This window comes from Coturnix japonica, chromosome Z (genome assembly GCF_001577835.2).
Source record: "Coturnix japonica isolate 7356 chromosome Z, Coturnix japonica 2.1, whole genome shotgun sequence".
Taxonomy (NCBI): domain Eukaryota; kingdom Metazoa; phylum Chordata; class Aves; order Galliformes; family Phasianidae; genus Coturnix; species Coturnix japonica.
The window spans coordinates 54,302,196-54,322,181 of NC_029547.1; the positions used below are offsets into that span (position 1 = coordinate 54,302,196).

The 19,986-nt window shown below is 41.5% G+C and overlaps 2 protein-coding genes across 7 annotated transcripts in view; one reads left to right on the plus strand and one right to left on the minus strand.

Moving 5' to 3' along the window:
* Positions 1 to 5,439: 5,439 nt before the first annotated feature.
* On the plus strand, positions 5,440 to 19,482 carry CCNH (cyclin H). 6 transcript variants are annotated; one of them, XR_004305520.1, is made up of 10 exons: positions 5,442 to 5,659; positions 5,768 to 5,890; positions 7,358 to 7,431; positions 7,725 to 7,935; positions 8,210 to 8,373; positions 9,760 to 9,830; positions 10,967 to 11,078; positions 12,135 to 12,198; positions 13,740 to 13,850; positions 19,260 to 19,482. XR_004305520.1 is itself a non-coding variant. In XM_015849747.1 (9 exons), the coding sequence occupies exons 1-9, from the start codon at positions 5,543 to 5,545 to the stop codon at positions 13,773 to 13,775; spliced, it is 966 nt and encodes a 321-aa protein (XP_015705233.1). In that variant the 5' UTR covers positions 5,440 to 5,542; the 3' UTR covers positions 13,776 to 14,531. The 6 variants fall into 6 exon arrangements, 4 of the variants coding, with proteins under 4 accessions (XP_015705233.1, XP_015705234.1, XP_032297112.1 ...); XR_001552166.2 differs by lacking the exon at positions 19,260 to 19,482 and adding an exon at positions 14,261 to 14,533; XM_015849747.1 differs by lacking the exon at positions 19,260 to 19,482 and having other exon boundaries at positions 5,440 to 5,659; positions 12,141 to 12,198; positions 13,740 to 14,531.
* The window catches only part of RASA1 (RAS p21 protein activator 1), a 49,951-nt gene continuing 46,348 nt past the window's right edge, over positions 16,384 to 19,986 (minus strand). Inside the window, exons 24-25 of the mRNA XM_015849743.2 lie at positions 18,949 to 19,083; positions 16,384 to 17,835 (exon numbers count right to left, since the gene is read on the minus strand). Of these exons, the coding sequence (XP_015705229.2) occupies positions 17,752 to 17,835; positions 18,949 to 19,083 (219 nt within the window). The 3' untranslated portion in view covers positions 16,384 to 17,751. The remainder of the gene's footprint in view (positions 17,836 to 18,948; positions 19,084 to 19,986) is intronic.

The window sequence follows — 19,986 nt, forward strand, 5'->3', positions numbered from 1 at the left end:
CAGAAATATCTTCCATTCTCAGTCTGGATATATATTTCTTCCTGAGTGTCACACCCCACCTCTGGGATGGGGGAATTAGTCGAATTCATGAATCCCCCCAGACTGGATTGAGATGGAATAACACGGACCATGCCCAAAAATCCACTTTAAAGAGAAATCTTTATAGAACCACGATCCAGTATGTGTTGGGCCTCTCAGAAGTATATCTATCTAAGCTATGCAGCTTTATGGGAAATCAAAGTAAATCCAGAGTTACTTAACAGCTTTTGGGAAGCCTTGCCTTAGCAACTTCAGGAGGAAAGAAAGAAAAACAGTTGGGTGAAGGCTGGGGGAGAGAATTCACCAGTTCTGGATCCAGCATCTGACCTGCCAGTGGGGGTGTCAGGTGTGTTGAGAAGGGGCCTCCCCTGGACTTGTGTGAACCCCTATTTATACGTCCCAGTGCCTGGACTTCTGGAGCCTTCTCTTGCCCCAGTTCCAGGACTGGAACACATGTCAAATCAAGAGAAGTGACACCAGGTACTCTCCTGTGGCTTAAGAGTTTCTCAGGGTGTTATACAGACTCACAGTACACTTGGTCTAGTCCCTCACTCTGAGGTGACCAGTTTTCACTGGCGTTCACCTGGGGAAACAAAGTGCCTCCCATCCTATGAAGATCAAGCATAAGGCCACTTTCAGAGCTTTGGACATATCCCCAAGACCTGAGAAGTTCCATCCCAGAGTCCATAAGGAATCAAAAGATGGACTTGATAAGCCACTCTCTACCAGACTTAAAAAGCTGCCAAGAAGTCCCCACTGACAAGAAAATGGAACACTGCACCCATTTTTAAAAAGTTAATTAAGAAGGACAGTGACCGAGTCCTGACCCCTGGCAGTGTGTTTAGCATAGAATCATAGAATCATACAATCACAAGTTGGAAAGGACTACAAGATCAACCCAGTGATCCGGCTTATCCAGATCCTCTGAAGGGCCTCCCTACCCTCAGGCAGATCAGAACTACCTCCCAGCTTGGTGTCCATCTGCAAACTTACTGAGGGTAACTCAATCCCCTCATCTAGGTCATCAGTGAAGATATTAAACAAGATGGGCCCCAGTACTGATCCACCACTTGTAATGGGTCACCAGCTGGTCTTAACTCCATTAACCACTACCCACTGGGCACAGCCCTGTAGCCAGTTCCTTGTCCAAAGAAGGGTAGACCTGTCCAGGCCGCGGGCAGCCAGTTTCCCCAGGAGAACACCATGAGACACTGTGTCAAAGGCTTTGCTGAAATCTAGGTAGACTACATCAACAGCCTTCCCTCATTTTCCAGTCTGGTCACCCAGTTGTAGAAGAGTGAGACATGTGTATGACATAAATTATAGGGAATAAGAGGTGGGCACTGGTTTTGACCGGGACAGAGTTAAACCACATCACTGTAGCTGGCATGTTGCTGTGTTTTGGACATACTAGGAAAACAATGTTCATAACACACCAATGTTTCAGTTGTTGCAGAGCAGTGCATTACAGAGTCAAGCATGTATCAGCTTCTCAGGCTGCCCAGTAAGTAAGGAGCTGGGGGTCCTGGGAAGAGACAGAACCAGGACAGCTGACCCAAAAAAGCCAACGGGATATTCCATATCCTATGGGTATCATCAGTGGGTGGTGACTGATTGCATTGTGCCAACCGTGATCCAGATATCTCCTCCTTTTCCTCTTCCTGATTTTCTTGTAAATTCTCCTTCATTCCTGTCCACCTTTGATGCTCTGCAGTTACGTTAATGCACAGGGCTTTTTTTTTTTTTTCTTTTTTTTTTTTTTTTTTCTATGATTAAACCAACTCTAACTGTTCATGTATTTCCTCTGTTTCTTCAATAGTAAACTGTAGATTTTTCTCTAATGTGTTTTGTAGAAATTGGGTTTGGCATTCCCCTCTTCTTGCTTCAGGAAATGCCTTTTCAAACATTCCCTCTTTGCTCTTCTGTCAGCTCTCTCCTGGTGCTTCTGTTGTCAGTTTAGGGATATCTCTTTGAGTGCTGCATCCCCAGGACATCACCTATGGGGAGTTGGTGCAGCTAAGATTCATGAATTCCTTTCAGATGGCTTAATGTGAAATAACACTCATGGCCCAGACATAAACACGTACTTTAATGGGAAATTGATGTAGAACAGCCCTCTCACAATTGTATCTACCTAAGTCGTGTGGTTTTGTGGAAATCACAGTAAGCCTTGAGTTACTTATCTCTTTGGGAAACCTTGTTTTAGCAACTTCAGGAGGAAAGTGTGAAAGAGGGAAAGGGGTGTGTGTGTGTGTGGGAATGGGGGGATTGGGGAGGGCGTGGAGAGAGATCACCAGTCCTGGATTCAGTGCCTGACCTGCCAGTGGGGGTGTCAGGTGTGGAGGGAAAGGACCTCCCCTAGACTTGTATGTGTCCTTATCTATAGGTCCCGTTATCTGGACTTTTGGAGCTTTCTCTTGTCCCCAGTTCCAGGACTGTTTGAGATACATATCCAATCAAGAGAAGTCACACCAGGCACTCTCCCTTGGCTTAAGAATCTCTCAGGGCTCAGTGCAGTCACTTGGGCTCATCCCTCACCCTGAAGTGAGCAATTTTCACTGGCAGTCACTGAGGGAACAAAGTTGCTCTTGTCATAAAAGAGGATAAAGTCTTCCCATCTCCCTATCCCTTCTCTTTTTCCCTTCCCATTTTTGGGATCAGGAGGCCCATGAGCCTACTGCCCAATGACACGTACACAGACTGATCTAGATAACTCCATGACAGTTTTTGGTGGAGAATATGGGCAAATGGTTCCAAGTTTACTGAGCGCCCCTCCAGGTGAAGGAAAACTGTCCCGCATTCTGTAGGAATGGGCCAAAGGAATGGAGAAGAAGGTGTTAGCAGTGTCAGTGGTGCCATACCATTTGGCTGCTTTTGACTCCAGCTCGTACTGGAGTTCTAACATGTCTGGCACAGCAGCACTCAAGGGGATGTGACCTCATTCGGTCACTGTCAGCCTCCATTCTCCACTGGATTTACACACTGGCCAAATGGGGCTGTTAAAAGGTGAGTGAGTTTTGCTGATCACTCCCTGGTTCTCCAGCTGGAGAATCAACTCTTGAATGGGGAGCAAGGAATCCCTGTTGGTGCAGGGATAAGTGATATTTGCCTGTGCTAAATAAACACAAAATTACTGATGCCATCTTGGTTGTCCATGCTCATAAAACCTAAAGACAGTGTTCGAAAGGCTGAAAACCTGTGATGACAATGTGTCCAACACACATCTTGTTGGTTGGAAGTGGCTTTCTTGTCCTGTTGATGTAGTGCTCAGGATATTTTTCATTCTACAGTGCTTAAGAGTTCTTGTTTTAAAACAGCATTTCAAAGATATTTGGTTCCAAATAAATCTTTGCCAACATGCCACGATGGTGCTTTCCAAATATGAAGGCAGGTGCAATGAATGCAAAGGTCCAAATCCACAGTTTCTCCTCATTTTCAGTTTAGAAATCCTGTGACGATTGTTGACAATAATTTAATTATATACATCTGAGATGATGTACTGGGAGCGAATTAGGTGGGAATAAAGGATTTGAGAAGAAATTGAAATGAAGGGTCAAGAACATCAAGGCAGGGTTGTGAAAAGGAACAGAGATGGAAAAGCAAGAAACAAGGGACGGAAGCAGCAGCACTTAATGAATAATTAAGACCATGTCACTGAAGAAAGGGAAAAAATAGCAACTGCTCTCCTACATGAAAGCCAGGTTTGGATCTTGGTCCTCAGGCAAATCTTCCACAGACATTATGTGTATCAAAAGCAAGATATAATTCTCATTGCCAAGAGGGATTTCAGTTCTCACTGCTAAAATAATGTGATGCCCTTAATTTAAGAATAAACAAACATGTATGCCTTAGAACATTTCGTTTTCACTCCCATGATTTCTGATCTTTTGGAGACCATACAGTTAGTGTTCTTTTCAAACTGTACATTATAAAATGCAAATGGCTTTTTTTGAGACTTTAAAAAAAAAAAACACATTAAATTCAACGCTACTGATAAATTTGCAGTGGTAATTACTATGGTGAATATTAAAATAATACAGTAATAAATGTATTTATTTTTTCCTCTTTCAGGTTTTTAATCCTGTCCAAGAACAGAAGAGTAACTGCTTCTTTCTGTGGATGAATCACCACCACACTCCAGGCTAAATAACAAAAGCTAACATTTGAGGTTAGGCTTAAAAGGAAATTAACTAACTTCAGACTCAGTGGAAATATGGGAAAAATGAATTCTGTCTCTTTGAAATCACTATTGAATTATCACATTGAATTAAATTCAGTTTATATCTCCTTTAAAGAATCAGCATAATTCTTTTACATTCAGAGTCCACTGCATAGAACTTCAAATTTTTTTGTCATTAAAAACAAACAAACAAACAAAAAACAACAGCAAATACAAGGTTAATTTGCATCAACTTTAACAGAAGAATGAGAAAACTGAAGATAAATGGCATAGCCCTTGTAAGATGGTAGATCAAGAAAAGTGGTCATAGTTCCTAATTCCAGGTAAACTTAATTGCATTACAGGAAATACTTCTGTCATGAAAACTGGCAAAAAAAATCTCTTCTAGAGGTGGCATACATTTAGTTATGGCTTGAACATGGAAATAACATCCTCTTCTCTGGCTTGTAGATGACACAGTCTTTTTCCTACGTGATTGTAATAAGGGGCTTCCTTACTGTTGGCCTTCTTTGTTGCAAGCACACACTGCCAGATCATTTTTTCATCAGCCAGTACGCCCAAGTCCTTTTCCATTGGAATCAGGGGAGAACCATACGACTGGCAAAGTGGAAGGACTAGCTAACATGACAAGTTGTTAAATCACCTTCATAGGGAAATTAATGGAGAATATACATCAATCTTGCAGGGTACAATTTAGCAACAATGACACAAGTCCTGGCATTATATAGGAGAACAAGGTGGAAGAGGATCATTTATTCTGAAATATTTAATTGAAAAATACCGAAGATTGATTTCATTTGGCATAACGCAAATGATTCCTCACTCTTTCCCCCCCATACACATATCACCATTTGATGCTGATAGATTACATGGTTTCATAGCTACACTGATGAAAATGAAACTGAAATGATCATTCCAGCATACTTCAGAGCAGTGTTAAGGAGCTGCATTAGGAGGGGGTTGTCAGCGCTGAGCTCTGCCCTGTGTGACAGCGACAGGGCCAGAGGGAACGGTGAGAGAGGGCAGCTGGGGGTCAGGGACAGGCTTTGTGGTTATTAATAACAAATACATGAAAATGTAACAATGCCCGTGTATTTCTCACTCGCACCGCTCCCATTCCCTTCTCCCATCTGACGGCTGGACTGCGTGCCCTCATCCCCACACACAGCTACTACCACAGCCCTGCCCCGCCGCCATGTTTCCCCGCCCCCTTTGCTGCCGCGCTGGGCGTTGCGCTGTTCCGCCCCACAGCTCCAAGGGCTCCGCGGTGCCGGTTGCGCGCTGCCTGTCGCGCCGTGGCAGCCGGCTCGCGGCGGGGCAGCCATGTTCTACAGCAGCACGCAGCGGCGATTCTGGACCTTCCGCAGTGAGGAGGAGCTGGCGAGGAGCCGGGCCGAAGCCAACCGCAAATTTCGTAGCAAAGCTGTTGCCGGCGGGAAGGTGCGGAGCGGGGACGAGGGGGGAGCGGGCTGGACCGGCTCTGCGGGGCCTCAGGGGGAGAGGGGCGGCCCCAGGCCGGGTATCTTCAGGTCGGCGTCTTTCCCCCAGGTGCAGCAGGGTGAGTCCTTCCTGCTGGAGGCCCACGAGGAGCTGGCGATATGCAAGTACTACGAGAAGAGGCTGCTGGATTTTTGTGCCGTCTTCAAGCCTGCCATGCCGCGGTCTGTAGTGGTAAGCAGAAGCGTTCTGTCGCGAGGCGACCCCTGCTTCCTCACGGCTCTGCCGACCGGGAAAAGCGTGGTTCCCTCGGTGGTCCTGTAGGAGTTGAGCTCCGTAGGCCTGCTGGGTCCCTTCCAGCTTGGGGTGGGTGTTTGTAGAATCACATAGTGGTTTGGTTTGAAAGGACTTTCAAAGCCCACCCATTTCAATCCCTCTGCTGTGGGCAGGGCTGTCCCCCCAGCTCAGGCTGCCCAAGACCCCACCCAGCCTGGCCCTCAGCAGTGCCAGTGCCTCACCATTCACAGTTAAAAATTTCCCCGACTTCTAATTAAAATCTCACTCCTTCCAGTTTAAAACGACTCCCCCCTGCTCTGTCACTATTGGGCCATGTAAAAAGTTGGTTCTCCTGCTAGTGAGCTCCCTTCGGGTACTGGAATGGCACACTGGGGTCTCCCTGGAGCATTCTCCAGGCTGAGCGAGCCCAGCTTCAATCTGCCATTGTAGGAGAGATGTGTTCTGATCATCTCTATGCTCTCCCTCTGGACCCACACATCTTGAGTGTGTGACCCCAGTCCTGGGCTCTCACAAGGGCAGAGTTGACTGTGACAGGTATGTCTCTTTTGCTGCAGCTCTGGATACTGTTGGTCTTACAGGCTGAAAGTGCGTTGTGCTGGCTCAGTACCATTTAACTTCATTCTTTCCTCTTCCTTAGGCAGAGAGTAGAAACTAACCTAGAACTGAATTTATGATATAGTTTTTTCTTTGCGCAATGATGTGCATTTGAGTACAAAGCAAGCTATCTCAAGAGCCTGTATGGGCAATAATCTACAGAGCATATAAAAATGAGTTGTTCAGTGACTTTGCATGAGTGCATTGAGAGGGAGGGAAGAAGGAGGGCTTAGAGCTGAAGCAGGGAATTGAATTGTGCTTCACTTGTCAGCTTGTTCAGAAGCATCCCCCCAGAAGTCCCTCTTTTTGGCTGCTGTGGTGAATAGTAAAAAGGAGTGTCTTGTCTGTATGTGTTTTGGCCATGCACAGTCGGCTGCTGGTGCTATGAAACCCATCCTTATATTTGGGAATTGGCCCCTGTAAGGTGTGTGTGCGGAGTCAAGCTTCACTAATAAGTGGCTGGAAATGTGTGCTGATGGAGTTCACGTTAACTTGGAAACTTGGCAATAGTGGACTGAAGTATTTCATTTTAATATGAGATGAGATTGTCACGAAGGTATTCTAGACTATTCACATGCTGTCTTCTTAAAAATACATATAAAAATGACATAAAACTGCTATGGTATAAAGTTTTTGCGTGCATAAATGAATTAGACTTTAAATGACTTTAAGTGACGTGTTTGTGCATCTGGTGTGCTAATAGTACACATTCTGACTTTCTCTGTTTCATGATTTTTTTTTTAAATTATTGTTTCTTAATCCATTTTTACTTCAACGTTTAACTCTTTCCTTCTCTTTTTGAAAATCAAGGGAACGGCTTGCATGTATTTCAAACGTTTTTATCTCAATAACTCAGTGATGGAGTACCATCCTCGGATAATAATGTGAGTTTTCAACACATCATGAGTTTCTGTACCTATCAGAATAATAGAAGTACAACCTTATTTGCTAAGACACTAAATAAATAGGAAAGGAAATTGGAGACCTTAAATGCAAGTAGAGTGTGGTCAGTTTCCATTTCCACTTGGAAAAGTTTATTCTATTCTGAATATAGTACTTTAAAAATTTTTAAATAATAATAATAATAAATGTGCACAGAACTTTTGATAAGAGGATGGATGCTGCATGTATTAATTGTTTGCTTTTTTTTTTCTTTCTTTCTCCCAAACTACTCAAGGCTAACGTGTGCGTTTTTAGCCTGCAAAGTAGATGAGTTTAACGTGTCCAGTGCTCAGTTTGTTGGTAACCTTCGAGAAAGCCCTGTTGGACAAGAAAAAGCTCTTGAACAGATACTGGAATATGAACTACTGCTTATTCAGCAGTTGAACTTCCATCTTATTGTACACAATCCATACAGGCCATTTGAGGGAATTTTAATTGATTTGAAGGTAATGCTGTTTTATCTGCTATGTACTTCATATGTTAATGCAGTATAAATATGGATTTTATGTTTTTGTTTCTGCACTCATAAAGATGTAGATTCTAAAGTGATAGGCAGATGATTTCTGAAAGGAGGTGTTTTTTTGTTGTGGTCTTTAAATCTTATTTTTGGGATGATATGGCTTGTTACCTTTCTGCTTTACAGAAAATTGTTAAGTTTTGTGTGTTGAGCTCACAGACTGTAACAGGAATAGCTACTTAACTTTCCTAAATATTTCCTAGACTCGGTACCCATTGATAGAAAATCCTGAAGTTTTAAGGAAAACGGCTGATGACTTCCTCAGTCGAGTGGCTCTGACAGATGCGTATCTCCTCTTCACGCCCTCACAGATAGCTCTCGCTGCTATACTAGCTAGCGCTTCAAGAGCAGGAATTAATATAGAAAGGTAGTCTTTTCATTTTCTTTAAAGAGTTTTATTTGTGTCTTGTGTAAAGTTGTTTTGCTCTGGATAATTTTGGCTAATAAAATACGTATTTGTTTCAGAGTTAACAATCTGCTGCATTTTCTAAGTGCTCTTCGAAACTAAAGCAGTAGTGATAACTTTCTCTTTTTCCCTTGTGGAAAGCAGGAGTTAAAGAGTTAGTTGATGTCTGGAGTTCATATTCCTTTGAATTATTTTTGCATCTTCCTAAGTGACAGCTTTGACTGATTAGAGCAGACTGGGGTTTTCAGATCAATCTTGAAGATTGGAGAAAATAAGCTAGAAATGAGATAGGAGTATGAACTATATAAAGAATCATTGAAAGAAAAAAATAAGGTTTTTAAGATTTCTGAGATGTCTAAAATTCTGGGGTCAAATTGTATTTTGAACTGATGGCTGCTAGGAATGAAAAAACTATTAGTGCTGTACTTGAGCTTTGGATTTCCATGGAAATAGGCTAACCTTGAGGCACTGTTCTTCCCAGTGGTCTGCAAAACTATGATGAAATGCTTTGATATCATTGCTGAAAGACGTCATTTATTTTGCTTAATGAATGAAGTGACTTTTTTTTTTTTAATGAAATATAATTACACTGATTGTATTTGGACTTTTATAAACACATGATGTGGACTGTGTTTTGCTGCAGTCACAAGGGCTGATAATAAAGTAAAACAATTCTGTTTAAATAACTTCTTTTCCACCTGCCCTGAACAAATGACAGGTTAGGGTTAGGACAGAGTTTTAGAGGTTTGAAAATCCCTTCCTCCCTTCACTGGAATGTGATAAGTACTTCTGTGATAGGGTTCTTCTGCTGTCTTATGTCTCTTACTAAAAGGAAGTTTGTATCTGAGAGGAGAGTTGCACACAGGCTCTGTGAGTGAGCACGTAAGATTTGTTTTCAGTGGTCAAGCTGACTGCCAGGGGAAGCAGTCCCATCTCGCAAGCTTTCCTGTCAGCTGGTTTGCATAAAGAATGCTCTTCTGTAGTGTCTGCTGTGCCAGCAGTCATACTGTGCATAATGTGACAGCGCTGTGATACTTCATAGAATGTTAAGCTCTAGTTGATTTAACTCAGTAAGGCTTTATTTGCAGATGCTTAGTTCTGCAGTGTCAGGACCTTTAATTCTTTTTGTGGTTAGGAAATACTTTTGTCGAGTTCTTAGAAGAAGAAGAATACTTTTTTTTTTTTATCACTTTATAGCACTTGTGCAACAGGAGCGTTTTCATCAAGTCTAATTGTATAGCTTTAGCAGATAGTCAATAAAATGTATTATTTGTGTTTTCTAATGCTAGCTGTTACAGATTATTACAGCAATTTGTTTTGAGTTTATTCTTCTGTTTTACTCGACAGTTATTTATCAGAGTGTTTTATGCTGAAAGACAACAGAACATTCTTGTCCAAACTACTGGACGGCATGAAAAGTAAGTAAATATTTTAAAAGGTATATATGAAAAAAAGTATACTCTGAAAAGGGGAAAAACAAACAACCCGTCACCTTTTTTACTTAAAACTTTTTCTGTTTGAAAAAGGTTTTATTCTCATAAAGACTTGCAGAAGGCAGTTGAAACGTTGGTAATAGAGGGAACTTCCTGCTTGGTGGATGCAGGGGGGAAAGACACTGAGAGTCACCTTTGATGTGATATAACAAATAAAATTAAAATAACCTGATGATTCTCAAATCATTTATGTTGTAGTGAATTGTTAGCAACTGATTTACATTTAAAAGCGAGAAGTCTGTTTTGGGCTCTAGGTAATGTTTTCCTTTAAGTCTGGGTGAGCAGCTTTTTTCTATTCACTGACAGCATATAGCTTTTGGCAGAGGCCTGCAGATAACTGTTTCTACCACTAGAGGATGACTTGTTAGCAGGTGATAAGTGATCTGCCAGGATTTATAACTCACTTTATTTTGTAGCCATAAAGGTAGTTCAAAAGATGCTTAGGTTTGCTAATGCAAAACAAGGCAAGTATATTGAATAAAACACCAGCAGTGGAAGCATGGTTTCGTTTAGTTAGGGCAATGGAAGTATAGTGCAATGATTATTACCTTTTCACATTAAATGAGAAGGTTGGAGTATGGAATTTTAAGTAAGTAATCACCTCTCTTAATGTTCTAAGCTAACACATGTATTTAGAATGGGAGAGTGTTAATATTTGAAAATAAAAATCCAGCCCATTGACTAGGCTGTTATCAGTCGTGAATGCAAGTCACCGAGGTCTGCAGTTCAAATTGAATTTATAAAACTTGAGGTGATTCCCCCTCACCCTGCTAGCAAACAATCTTCTTGTGTCTTAGTAAAATGCAGGAGAAGCTTTCAGTTTCAGCTGTTGGTAATACTTGCCTCATAGCCTCTTGAAGTCCGTTTTAGAAAATAAGTAATGGTGTTTTCAAAATCTAGCAGAAGCATAAGGGAAAGAAGATGAAACAATATTTGAAGCTTAGATACAAGGGATAAGGGATAAAAGTAGCTGCACTACTGATTGATACTGACCTTGTGTAGTTCACTGGGTAAAACAGGAATTACCTAATTTGCTTAGAGCTATTTTGTTGCTGTGGCAGGCATGAAAAATCTTATAAAGAAGTACGAACTTCCAAGACCTGAAGAGGTTGCAGCTCTGAAACAGAAGTTAGAGAAATGTCACAGCTCAGAACTTTCACTTAATAATAATGTGTAAGTAAATACTACTCTGTAATGTGATAAATTCCCTCGTGTTGTTTTTTTTTTTTAGTGCTGTGGAAGCATTAATTACCTCTGGTCTTGCAGTGAATGAAAATGAAAATATGTCAGCATAACTTAAGAATGTCGGTTCAAACTCTTGGTTCTCTGGTTCAGGTAGTTAAATGCTGCCTAAATACTTTCCGTGATGATTTGCATTGCAGGCTCTAATGGTGCTTATTTTTTAACACAAAACTGGAATCCCAAATGGCTTCTAAATATGGACACTTGATTTCATATTGTCTTGAGGGTCACGGTCTTCAGAATTACGTGATTAAAACAAATTCTGCAAAGAGTTAATGCTTTCTAAAGAATAATGTTGCAGGCAAAGGACTTGCTAACATTTTCTATCTGCTCTTTTCATTTTAGTACCCTCCGTGAATTTCCAGTAGGATGTTATTTATTATTATTTTTTAATGTTGTCACGGGTTACCTAGATTTACCTGTGTCAGGGGCAGCCGCCCCATAGAACCCCTGGCCCGAAAGGGAGGGGAAAAGGGGAATGGGAAAAGAAAACAGCAGCAGCAATCTAAGGAGGAAAACTTATTTTACTAAATACGATATCGGAGTACAAGATTACACAATATAATATAATATAATTGAGGCTAATAAATTGAACAAAACAGAGAGAGAGTCCCCAAAAACCGAGAGGCTTACTGTGAACTCTAGGTGACACAGCTGGAACGCTTCCCACTCTCTGAGAGAGAGAGAGCTCCAGCCTGGGAGTGAGATTATGTATGTCCTCCTCCCGTGACTTATCTCTGGCCATGAAATCCTCTGGGATACATAGTTCTCTTCTGAGAGCTGAGTATTTTGGACGTTGTTATTCTACGGAACTCGAGTATTAACCTTTTAATGATCCATACTGCACATGATGTTACGATGTGAAATACTGACAGCAACATTACAAAACCGTGACAAATTTGTTCATAAACTAATCTAAAATACTGTGGCCAGACCATTAGTCTGACTCAAAAAGTAACTGAAGCTTCTTGTTTTTTCCTGTTTGAGGCTTAGGAAGAAGAGGAAAATTAGTGAAGAAGATGAAAACTCCAAGAAGCCTAAACTGGATGAGGTCAGTTAATGTTCTGTACAAGTAATTACTTTTCTGCTCAGTAATAACTGACAAAACTGACACACTGTTGAGACAAACTCCTTCATCTCATTACAAAAGTTGCTCAGAATATTTTTCAAGTTAGTTTTAGCATCTAATGTAAATCTCCCTTCTTTATTTGTAAACCATTTCCACTTGTCCTATTGCTACCAGACCATTTAAAGTCTGTCTCCCTCATGATTATGAACTCATTTGAAGTACTGGAAAGCCATGATGAGATTTCTCCCGAGTCGTATTTTCTTAAGGCTTGGCATGCCTATCTCACTCAGCCTGTCTTCATGGGAGAGGTGCTCCAGCCTTTCCTGTGCTCAGGGCCCCAGGCCAGCACATGGCACTCCAGATGAGTAGGCCATTCCAGTGGCCTTCTGTGATGGGAGTGATGTCATGAATAGGTAAAGGGCAACTGATGTCTTCTACCTGCACTTCTGGAAAGTCTGATGTTGTCTCGTGGTGCATTCTTATTTCTAAATTGGAAAGATACAGATTTGGAAGGTGGACTGTTGGATGGATAAAGAATTTGTTGGGTACATTTGGATGTGAGGGACAGGATGTCTCAGGAGCAAAGGCAAGGAAACTATGCACTTAGAGTAGCACAGAGGGTGATGGGTTGTATTCACTGTACACATAGGCATCCATTTTAGATAATCCCTGTAAGCAGGAAGCAGAAACTCCCTAAGCAAGTGCACTCACTTTACTTTCTGACCCTTAAGAGATGGCAAGGGGCAGAAAGGAGAGAGAAGGAACGTGCTGATGGTAGATTCAATGGGTAGTGCCAGCAGGGTATCCCCTGCTTCAAGGTGCACTTCTCTCCTCCACTGCAGCTGCTCTCCTGCTTTTATTCTTCTCAGGGTTTTCTTTTTTCCACCTGCAGGCTGTGCCTGTGTGGCCAAGAGTGATACAGAGCACAGGTGGAATACAGAGCAGTTACAAGCAGGGCATGCAGGCTCTTGCTTTTTACACTTGCACAGCTAATAGTGGTGACTATGTTGAAAAATAGTGTTTTTTATCAGTATTTTCTCTGCCAAATAGCATTATTGTGCTCTTTGTATCTTTTGTATTTCCTTGGGAGTAAGTGGGAGGCATTGTTTTCATAGCGGCAGACGTACATTTGGTGTGGGACTTGAAGGAACTTGTATTTCTAGTTGGAGCTTGGTCTTACGTGTTAACTAAGAATGACAGTGCTTCTTGCTGGTTGTCAGGAGCAAGAAGGGCACTGTCAATCATTAATGTGTTTCTTTTCTACCCCTATATTTTGGAACAAATGCATTCCTCTCAAGTACATGAAGCACGTGTTTTGAAATCAGTTTAAGCTTACTGTGTAAGTCATTTACATGCAGTAGACACAGTGTGGAGATCAATGTGTTGGTTGTATTACTTGAACTCTCCTTAAGCAGCATATGTAAAAGATAATACTGCTACTATATGCAGTGCTGCCACATGCACAGTTCTGTATTGCTTGGTCACCTTACTGTAAAATGACAAGGTTGATTTCCTTCCCTTAGGAAGAATGGACTGATGAAGATGTTGTGGATTTGTGAAGCCTATTCCTGTGCTTACTGTTCTGTGGCACACTTGAACCTGCCTGTAGAAGATTCTGTAGGCTGAAGCATGAGGTATTTTTATATGGTTTTTAATTTCCTCAAAATAAAACATTTATTTGAAGGTTTAGTTGATTGTAGCTCAAGTTTTGGTTTAGCAGCGCCTTCAGATGCAACTTAAGAACAGGGTTACAGCACAGCAGTACATTATGTCCATTCTGGCGTTTAGCAAAGTGGTTAAATACAAGTGCAATGCAGATCTGCTAATAAATTCTGAAGTACTTGAGAGCAAGATCTGCTGCTGTGCTCTGCCCAGGCTTGTCACTGAAACTGCTACGAGAACATAACCTTGCTCATAACATCTCGTTGTGTTTGAGAAGCTCTTCCCAAGTGTACTAAGGGGCTGCAGGCAAATTACTTATCATACTAGAAGTTATGTTCATGGTTTTGTGACTTGTCTCCTGCTCTGTTTCCTCTTCCTGTAGCTTTGCTCTCAGACCAGCTTGCTGTGACAAACCCTGTTTGGGGCACCCTAGGAGAATAATTTAAAAGATCTTCCGGAGTAGTTAGTTACATTGTTTCTAAATTTAGGCGGAACTATTTCCTTTTAATATGTTGCTTCAGAACACGTGCAGCTCAGAATACATTGAGCTGAATGTAGCTCTGGGTTTTTCCTAGCTTTGTGTTCATCATAGTTTGTTTATTTTTTTTTTTTATTTTTTAAATTCATATAAACAGATGCAAATCTGTTCATCAGAGCTGTGTTGTGTTTTTTTTCTTTGTTAAGCTGCGTTATGCTGCTAATACCCAGCCAAGCACATTTAAAAGACTTCCCACTCAAGGCAGAATGATATTTCATTCTTTGGTAACAGTGCCAAAGCTGTTCTTCTTTCCTGACTGTGCAGCCTATCATAGCTTCACCTCAGAGGGCCTGACCATTAACACACTACCTAGCAACTAAAGGAAAAGTGATTTAACTGAAACACCTTTTATTGTGCCATCCTTACTATGTTCTGAGCTGGCTTGTACCCTGCTAGCAGAGCATTTAGAAAAAGGAAAAAGTTACAAACTGGTCCTGTGACTTCTGTGTTCTGATTAATCACCTTACTGCGTTACATAAGCAGGAAAGCCTAATAATGAAGGAAACTTATTTTAAGTAAGTTATTCCTTAACTTTTCCTCTGACATGCAATTTAAAATTTGGACTTGAGCAGACCAACAGACCAGCCAGGTATTTTATGGAAGGGGATCTAAAAAAAGAACTCTTTAATACCATATTCTTGCTAACAGATTGATATCATTATTAGTCTGTAGCAAGAGTGTGCTTTTATCTCTGCCTTTTACTTCTACCTATAGTGTATATCCACACAATCACTAAGGTTGGAAAAGATCTCTAAGATCATCTGGTCCCAGTTACGCATTTCTGAACTACAGGGATGTGGTTCAGGGATGGGGATTCCCAGTGCTTGCCTAGGCAGCCATGACCCCTCGTCCTGACAAAACCTTTTCCTGACATCCAGCCCTAACCTTCCCTGACACAACCTGACGCAGTCACTAGTTATGTGGGATAAGAGGCTGATTCCCACCTTGCTACAGCCTCTTTTCAGGGAGTTGTGGGAAGAAGTGTGGTCTCCCCTGCTGCACCTCCTCCAGGCTAAATGTTCCTAGTTTCTTCAACTACTCCATGTAAGGCTTGGTGCTCTTGCCCCTTACCAGAGTTGTTGCCTTTTCTTGGGCACATTCATTGCTTCTGTGTCCTTCTTTAGTGAGGGGCCCAAAAATGAGGGCTGAGTATAGGTAACACTCCTAGCTACCTCCTAGCTGCAATACTTCTGATGCAAGCCAGTATGCTGCTGGTCCTTTTGGCTGCGAGGGCACACAACTGGCTGTCAGCACTGCCATATTCTTTTCCACTCTACAGCTTTCCAGCCGCTTTGCCCCAAGCCTGTGGCTTTGCATGGGGATGTTGTGACCAAAGTGCAGGACCTGACACTTGGTCTTGTTGAACCTTGTACAGCTGGCCACAGCCCATCAATCCAGCCTGTCCATGTCCCTGTATAGGGACTTCCCTCCAAGTTGGTGTCATCTGCAAGCATATCAAGGATGTGCTCAAACCCTTGTTCAGGTCATCTATAAAGATTTTAAACAGGACAGGCCCCAGTTCTGACCCCTGGGGAACAACCGCTCATGACTGATCGCTGTGCTGGATTTAACTCAGCTCCATTCACCACCACTCTCTGGGCCTGGCCATCCAGCCAATTCTTTGTGAGGCACAGGGTGCATCTGTCCAGGCCATGGGCTGCCAGCTTCTGCAGGAGAATACTGTGGGAAACAGTGCTAGAGGCTTTGCTGAAGTCTGGGCAGAATCCATCAGCAGCCTTCCCCTCATTCACCAGGTGGGTCACCTGGTCATAGCAAGTGATCAGGTTTGGTGAGCAGGACCTGCTTTTCATGAACCCATGCTGGCTGGGCCTGATCCCCTTCTCGTCCCACACATGCTGTGTGATGGCAGTCAAGGTTGTCTGCTCTGAGGTTAGGCTGACAGGCAGCTGGAAATCAAGTGGATATTTTGAGAACGTGTAAGGAAGTATCACAGCAGAGACTCAGAGTGAAAGTAAAAGCAAAATGTTTAATAGACAAGAAACACCGTATAATATCTTAACAGCCGCATTCATGTTACACAAGAGTTATTTGTGTGATTCTCTCATTAGTCTTGCCCGTGAATCTCAGCATCCTTTTACACCTTATCAGATCAGTCCCAAGAATTGTTGTGAATGAGGATGCAGAAACAAGGTCTGAACTGACTGCATATTTTACTCCTAAGCAAGTGGAACAAAACAAATAAATACATGTAACAAATCCATTTTCTTGCCTCATGGCTCAGAGGTACATACTAAATATTTTTCCCCTTCCTTACTCCTAGCGTCTCTCTGTACTGCATACCAGCATGGTAGTACTGCTCTGGGGGTTCATACTGAACTCTTAAGGTGACACTGCAGAATTGGAGTGGCAGTGCACTTCAAAGTATAATCACGTATGCAGACAGGAGAAAGAAATCCCAGAGCAGCCAAAGTTAGCCAGTTTTCATAGAGTTGGTCTGCAGCTTGATTTATTTTAAAAACTTACTTTTCATGTATAAAAATAAGATTCGTGGTAGACTTACAGTACACAAAAGACCAACCAATACATATTTTATAAAATGGTTTAATGAATGCATGCATGTCTGATACAATGATCAATAAATTTACTTAATTCAAATTATTTACTGTTGTAAACATTTTACAAAAGCGTTGTGATTTATCTGGATATACAGTCCTTGATGGAAGAACTATTTCAGACTGAATCAGTGGCACATCAAAAAATAAAGCTGACAAGATCCATTCTGCATATTCTCTTTTCAACATGATTCCAGCAAGAGAAACAGCATGGTATAAAAGTGTACAGTAAAGATTGTTCCTACCATAACATCAAACTCTGGAAACCGTAAATAACAAGTTAAAGTGGTTGAAACAGTCAGAAGTCATAATTATTGTAACCAGTCAGAAATTACAGTAAGAAATGTTATCCAGTTATATGTAGCTGTCAAGGCAAAACATTTCTTTACTTGTCAGTTGATACTCCAACAAGACAGCGAAACTTTGGCAATTAGAGGTGTTGAAAGTAGTTTTCAAAGTTCAAGACACAGTCACAGCATTTTCTTTGCAGAAGGTGAACTGTACACCAAGGCTCAGAGGTTGTGAAAACTGTTTCCAAGTGGAAAAAAAAAAAAAGTGCAAACGTCCTGCACAGATATAGCTTAAAAAGCTGCTGGTACAATCATTCACCAACAGAATCTTTGTTTTCTTTTTGCATAGTTCACACATCACTGGGAATGTGACAGGGTGTGCTATTTTTGGCAAGAGCAAGAAGAAAGTGATACTGGTGTGAGTTGCCGTGTCGGGCATGCTGGATCCATGCAGAATTCGGGTAGAGGGCTGCTACCTGATGTTGTTAGACACTGAATACTGATTTTGTTTCTGTTGAAGCAGTTCTGTGATAGCCAACAGCTTCTTAAGAACGTGCTGTAGAAGAATCGGTACAACAGTAAATGTTAGCAACTAGGAAAAAAGGCCTGGACGTGCGTTTTCAACAGCTCCGATTCCCTAGTTTATAAGGCATTATTTAACAAATGGAACTTGGAAGCAACACTGAAATTTAACAGAGCAAGCGCCGATCTTTGTTGCTTTCTGGTTTAACATAGGCTAAGAAAACGCACTGACAACATACTGCTGGGTGTCCAGAATTTTTCTTTCTTCCCCCCACTATGGTAGAACTGCTGTAACTAAAATAGGGTGACCACAAATCATTAGGGCACTGATAAGAAAAAAAATGGAAAAAAAAAAGCAAAATAATTTTGCCAGTAGAAGAAACCTATGAGGATACTTTTGTCCTCTGATTTTGAAGTTATTTTTTTTGCACTGCAGAAACAGACCTGCATGCCCCATCACGTTGTACATTAGATGTTTATGAAGATCTACTTCTTTTTAACACATAGTGTTCCATGAGAGGCTTTGCAAACAAACAATACTTGTTTGTACGAGCACATGAATTTAGTACTGAAAACTTCTGTGCTGCTTATCTCAAGTCTACAGAAGAAGGAGTAGCTCCAAATTACTTAGTTTTACAAAGCAATTTGTTACAAGTTAGTCTCTAAGTTTAGCTACTTATAGTAGCCCTGCTTAACAGCTGGACAGTCCCGTAATAGTTTATAGTGGGTTTGACAGAAAAGTTTGCCATGTTTCTTTATTGATCTACTAGAAAACTGGGAAGCAGAAATAAGGTAGCGTTAGAAAGCTGAGGAAAGCAAATTCCATTCAGCTGAAAACAGTGAAGACCATTAAACCAACAGCCCATAGAACCTGTCATGAATTTTGCGGACTTAGGCTTCCTCCAGAAATTAACAGCTTTCTCCATAACTGAAAAAACATCTTTGTTTTTATTTGCATGAAGAAGCAGCTCATAACTACCAACTGTTTGGGCTTTATAGCTAAGAAACTCCTGGTGATGAGCACGTTTTGAGATGTTTATCAGGTATAATGCTCTCTGGAAGTGCTAAAAAAGAACCCCGACGCTGCAGAGTACCTTTAGATACGCTATTTGTACCTGTGATTTGATGGTTAACCTTCCTAACTTACCTGCATTACACCTCGCTCGTTACTGAGTGTCCGAAGTTCATCTGAGTGTGCCACGCAGATCTCATGCAGGGCTGCCAGGTCACGGGATAGATCAGTTCGAGAGTGCTCTGTAGTGTCTGGAAGCTCAGGGACATTCTTAACAAAAGCAGTGAGAGAAGATTTAAGCACGGTGAATACTCAGGTGTACGGGACATTATACTACCGCTGTACAGATCTGTCAACTCAATTGTTTTATACTGCAAGGAAATATGGCAACATTATGTCTCCTGAGCTAATTCTTCAGCCCATGTTATCTATTTCTTCCTCTTCAGGATGATCAATTTCTATGCCTGCTAGAAGAGCTCTTAATAAAAAAATCTGGTGTTGCTACACTACCACTGAGTGAAGAAGTAAACTTCTCAGGATAGAGAGTCGACCTCCCAGTAAACAAGGAGAGAAATCCATCTATTAAGTGCCCTTTTCAATTTAAATAAGAGAACATCAGCGGCAAAAAACAGAGCAAAGTGTGTAATATCAAGTCACAGACTCGTTAAACCAATCAATCATAGAACAGTAACTCTGTGTTTTAGTTACATTAATCCACCCTTTAGTCTCAAGCCGATTGTTTTGACCTCATACAAACTCATTTGAAGAAAACTGATGCATCATTTTATACAGAAACTACAGGTGAACTAGAAGAGGTGACATGGCAACCTACCACTGCCAGAGAGCCAGGGATGAAAACGCGCTGTTGAATCTTATCGAACTATTCTAAGATGTCTTTTAAGTCACTTTAAATGCACCAAACAGATTTCACAGCAATACAGCAGCTCATGTTTGAGGCTGCAATAACCAATAAAATCTAATGATGTTTGATGGTTTTAGTTTGGTGTGACCGGACACCAATCCGCAGTTTTTACAGATACAGAAGACAAACTGAATTCAGTAACAAGCATTAAGAGTCATCTGGGAACTGGCAGATTTTTGAGCCAGTCCATAAGGAGGGCAAACAAGTTCTCATTTATGGTGTGCCACGTAACTTGCCATGAAGGACTTGTT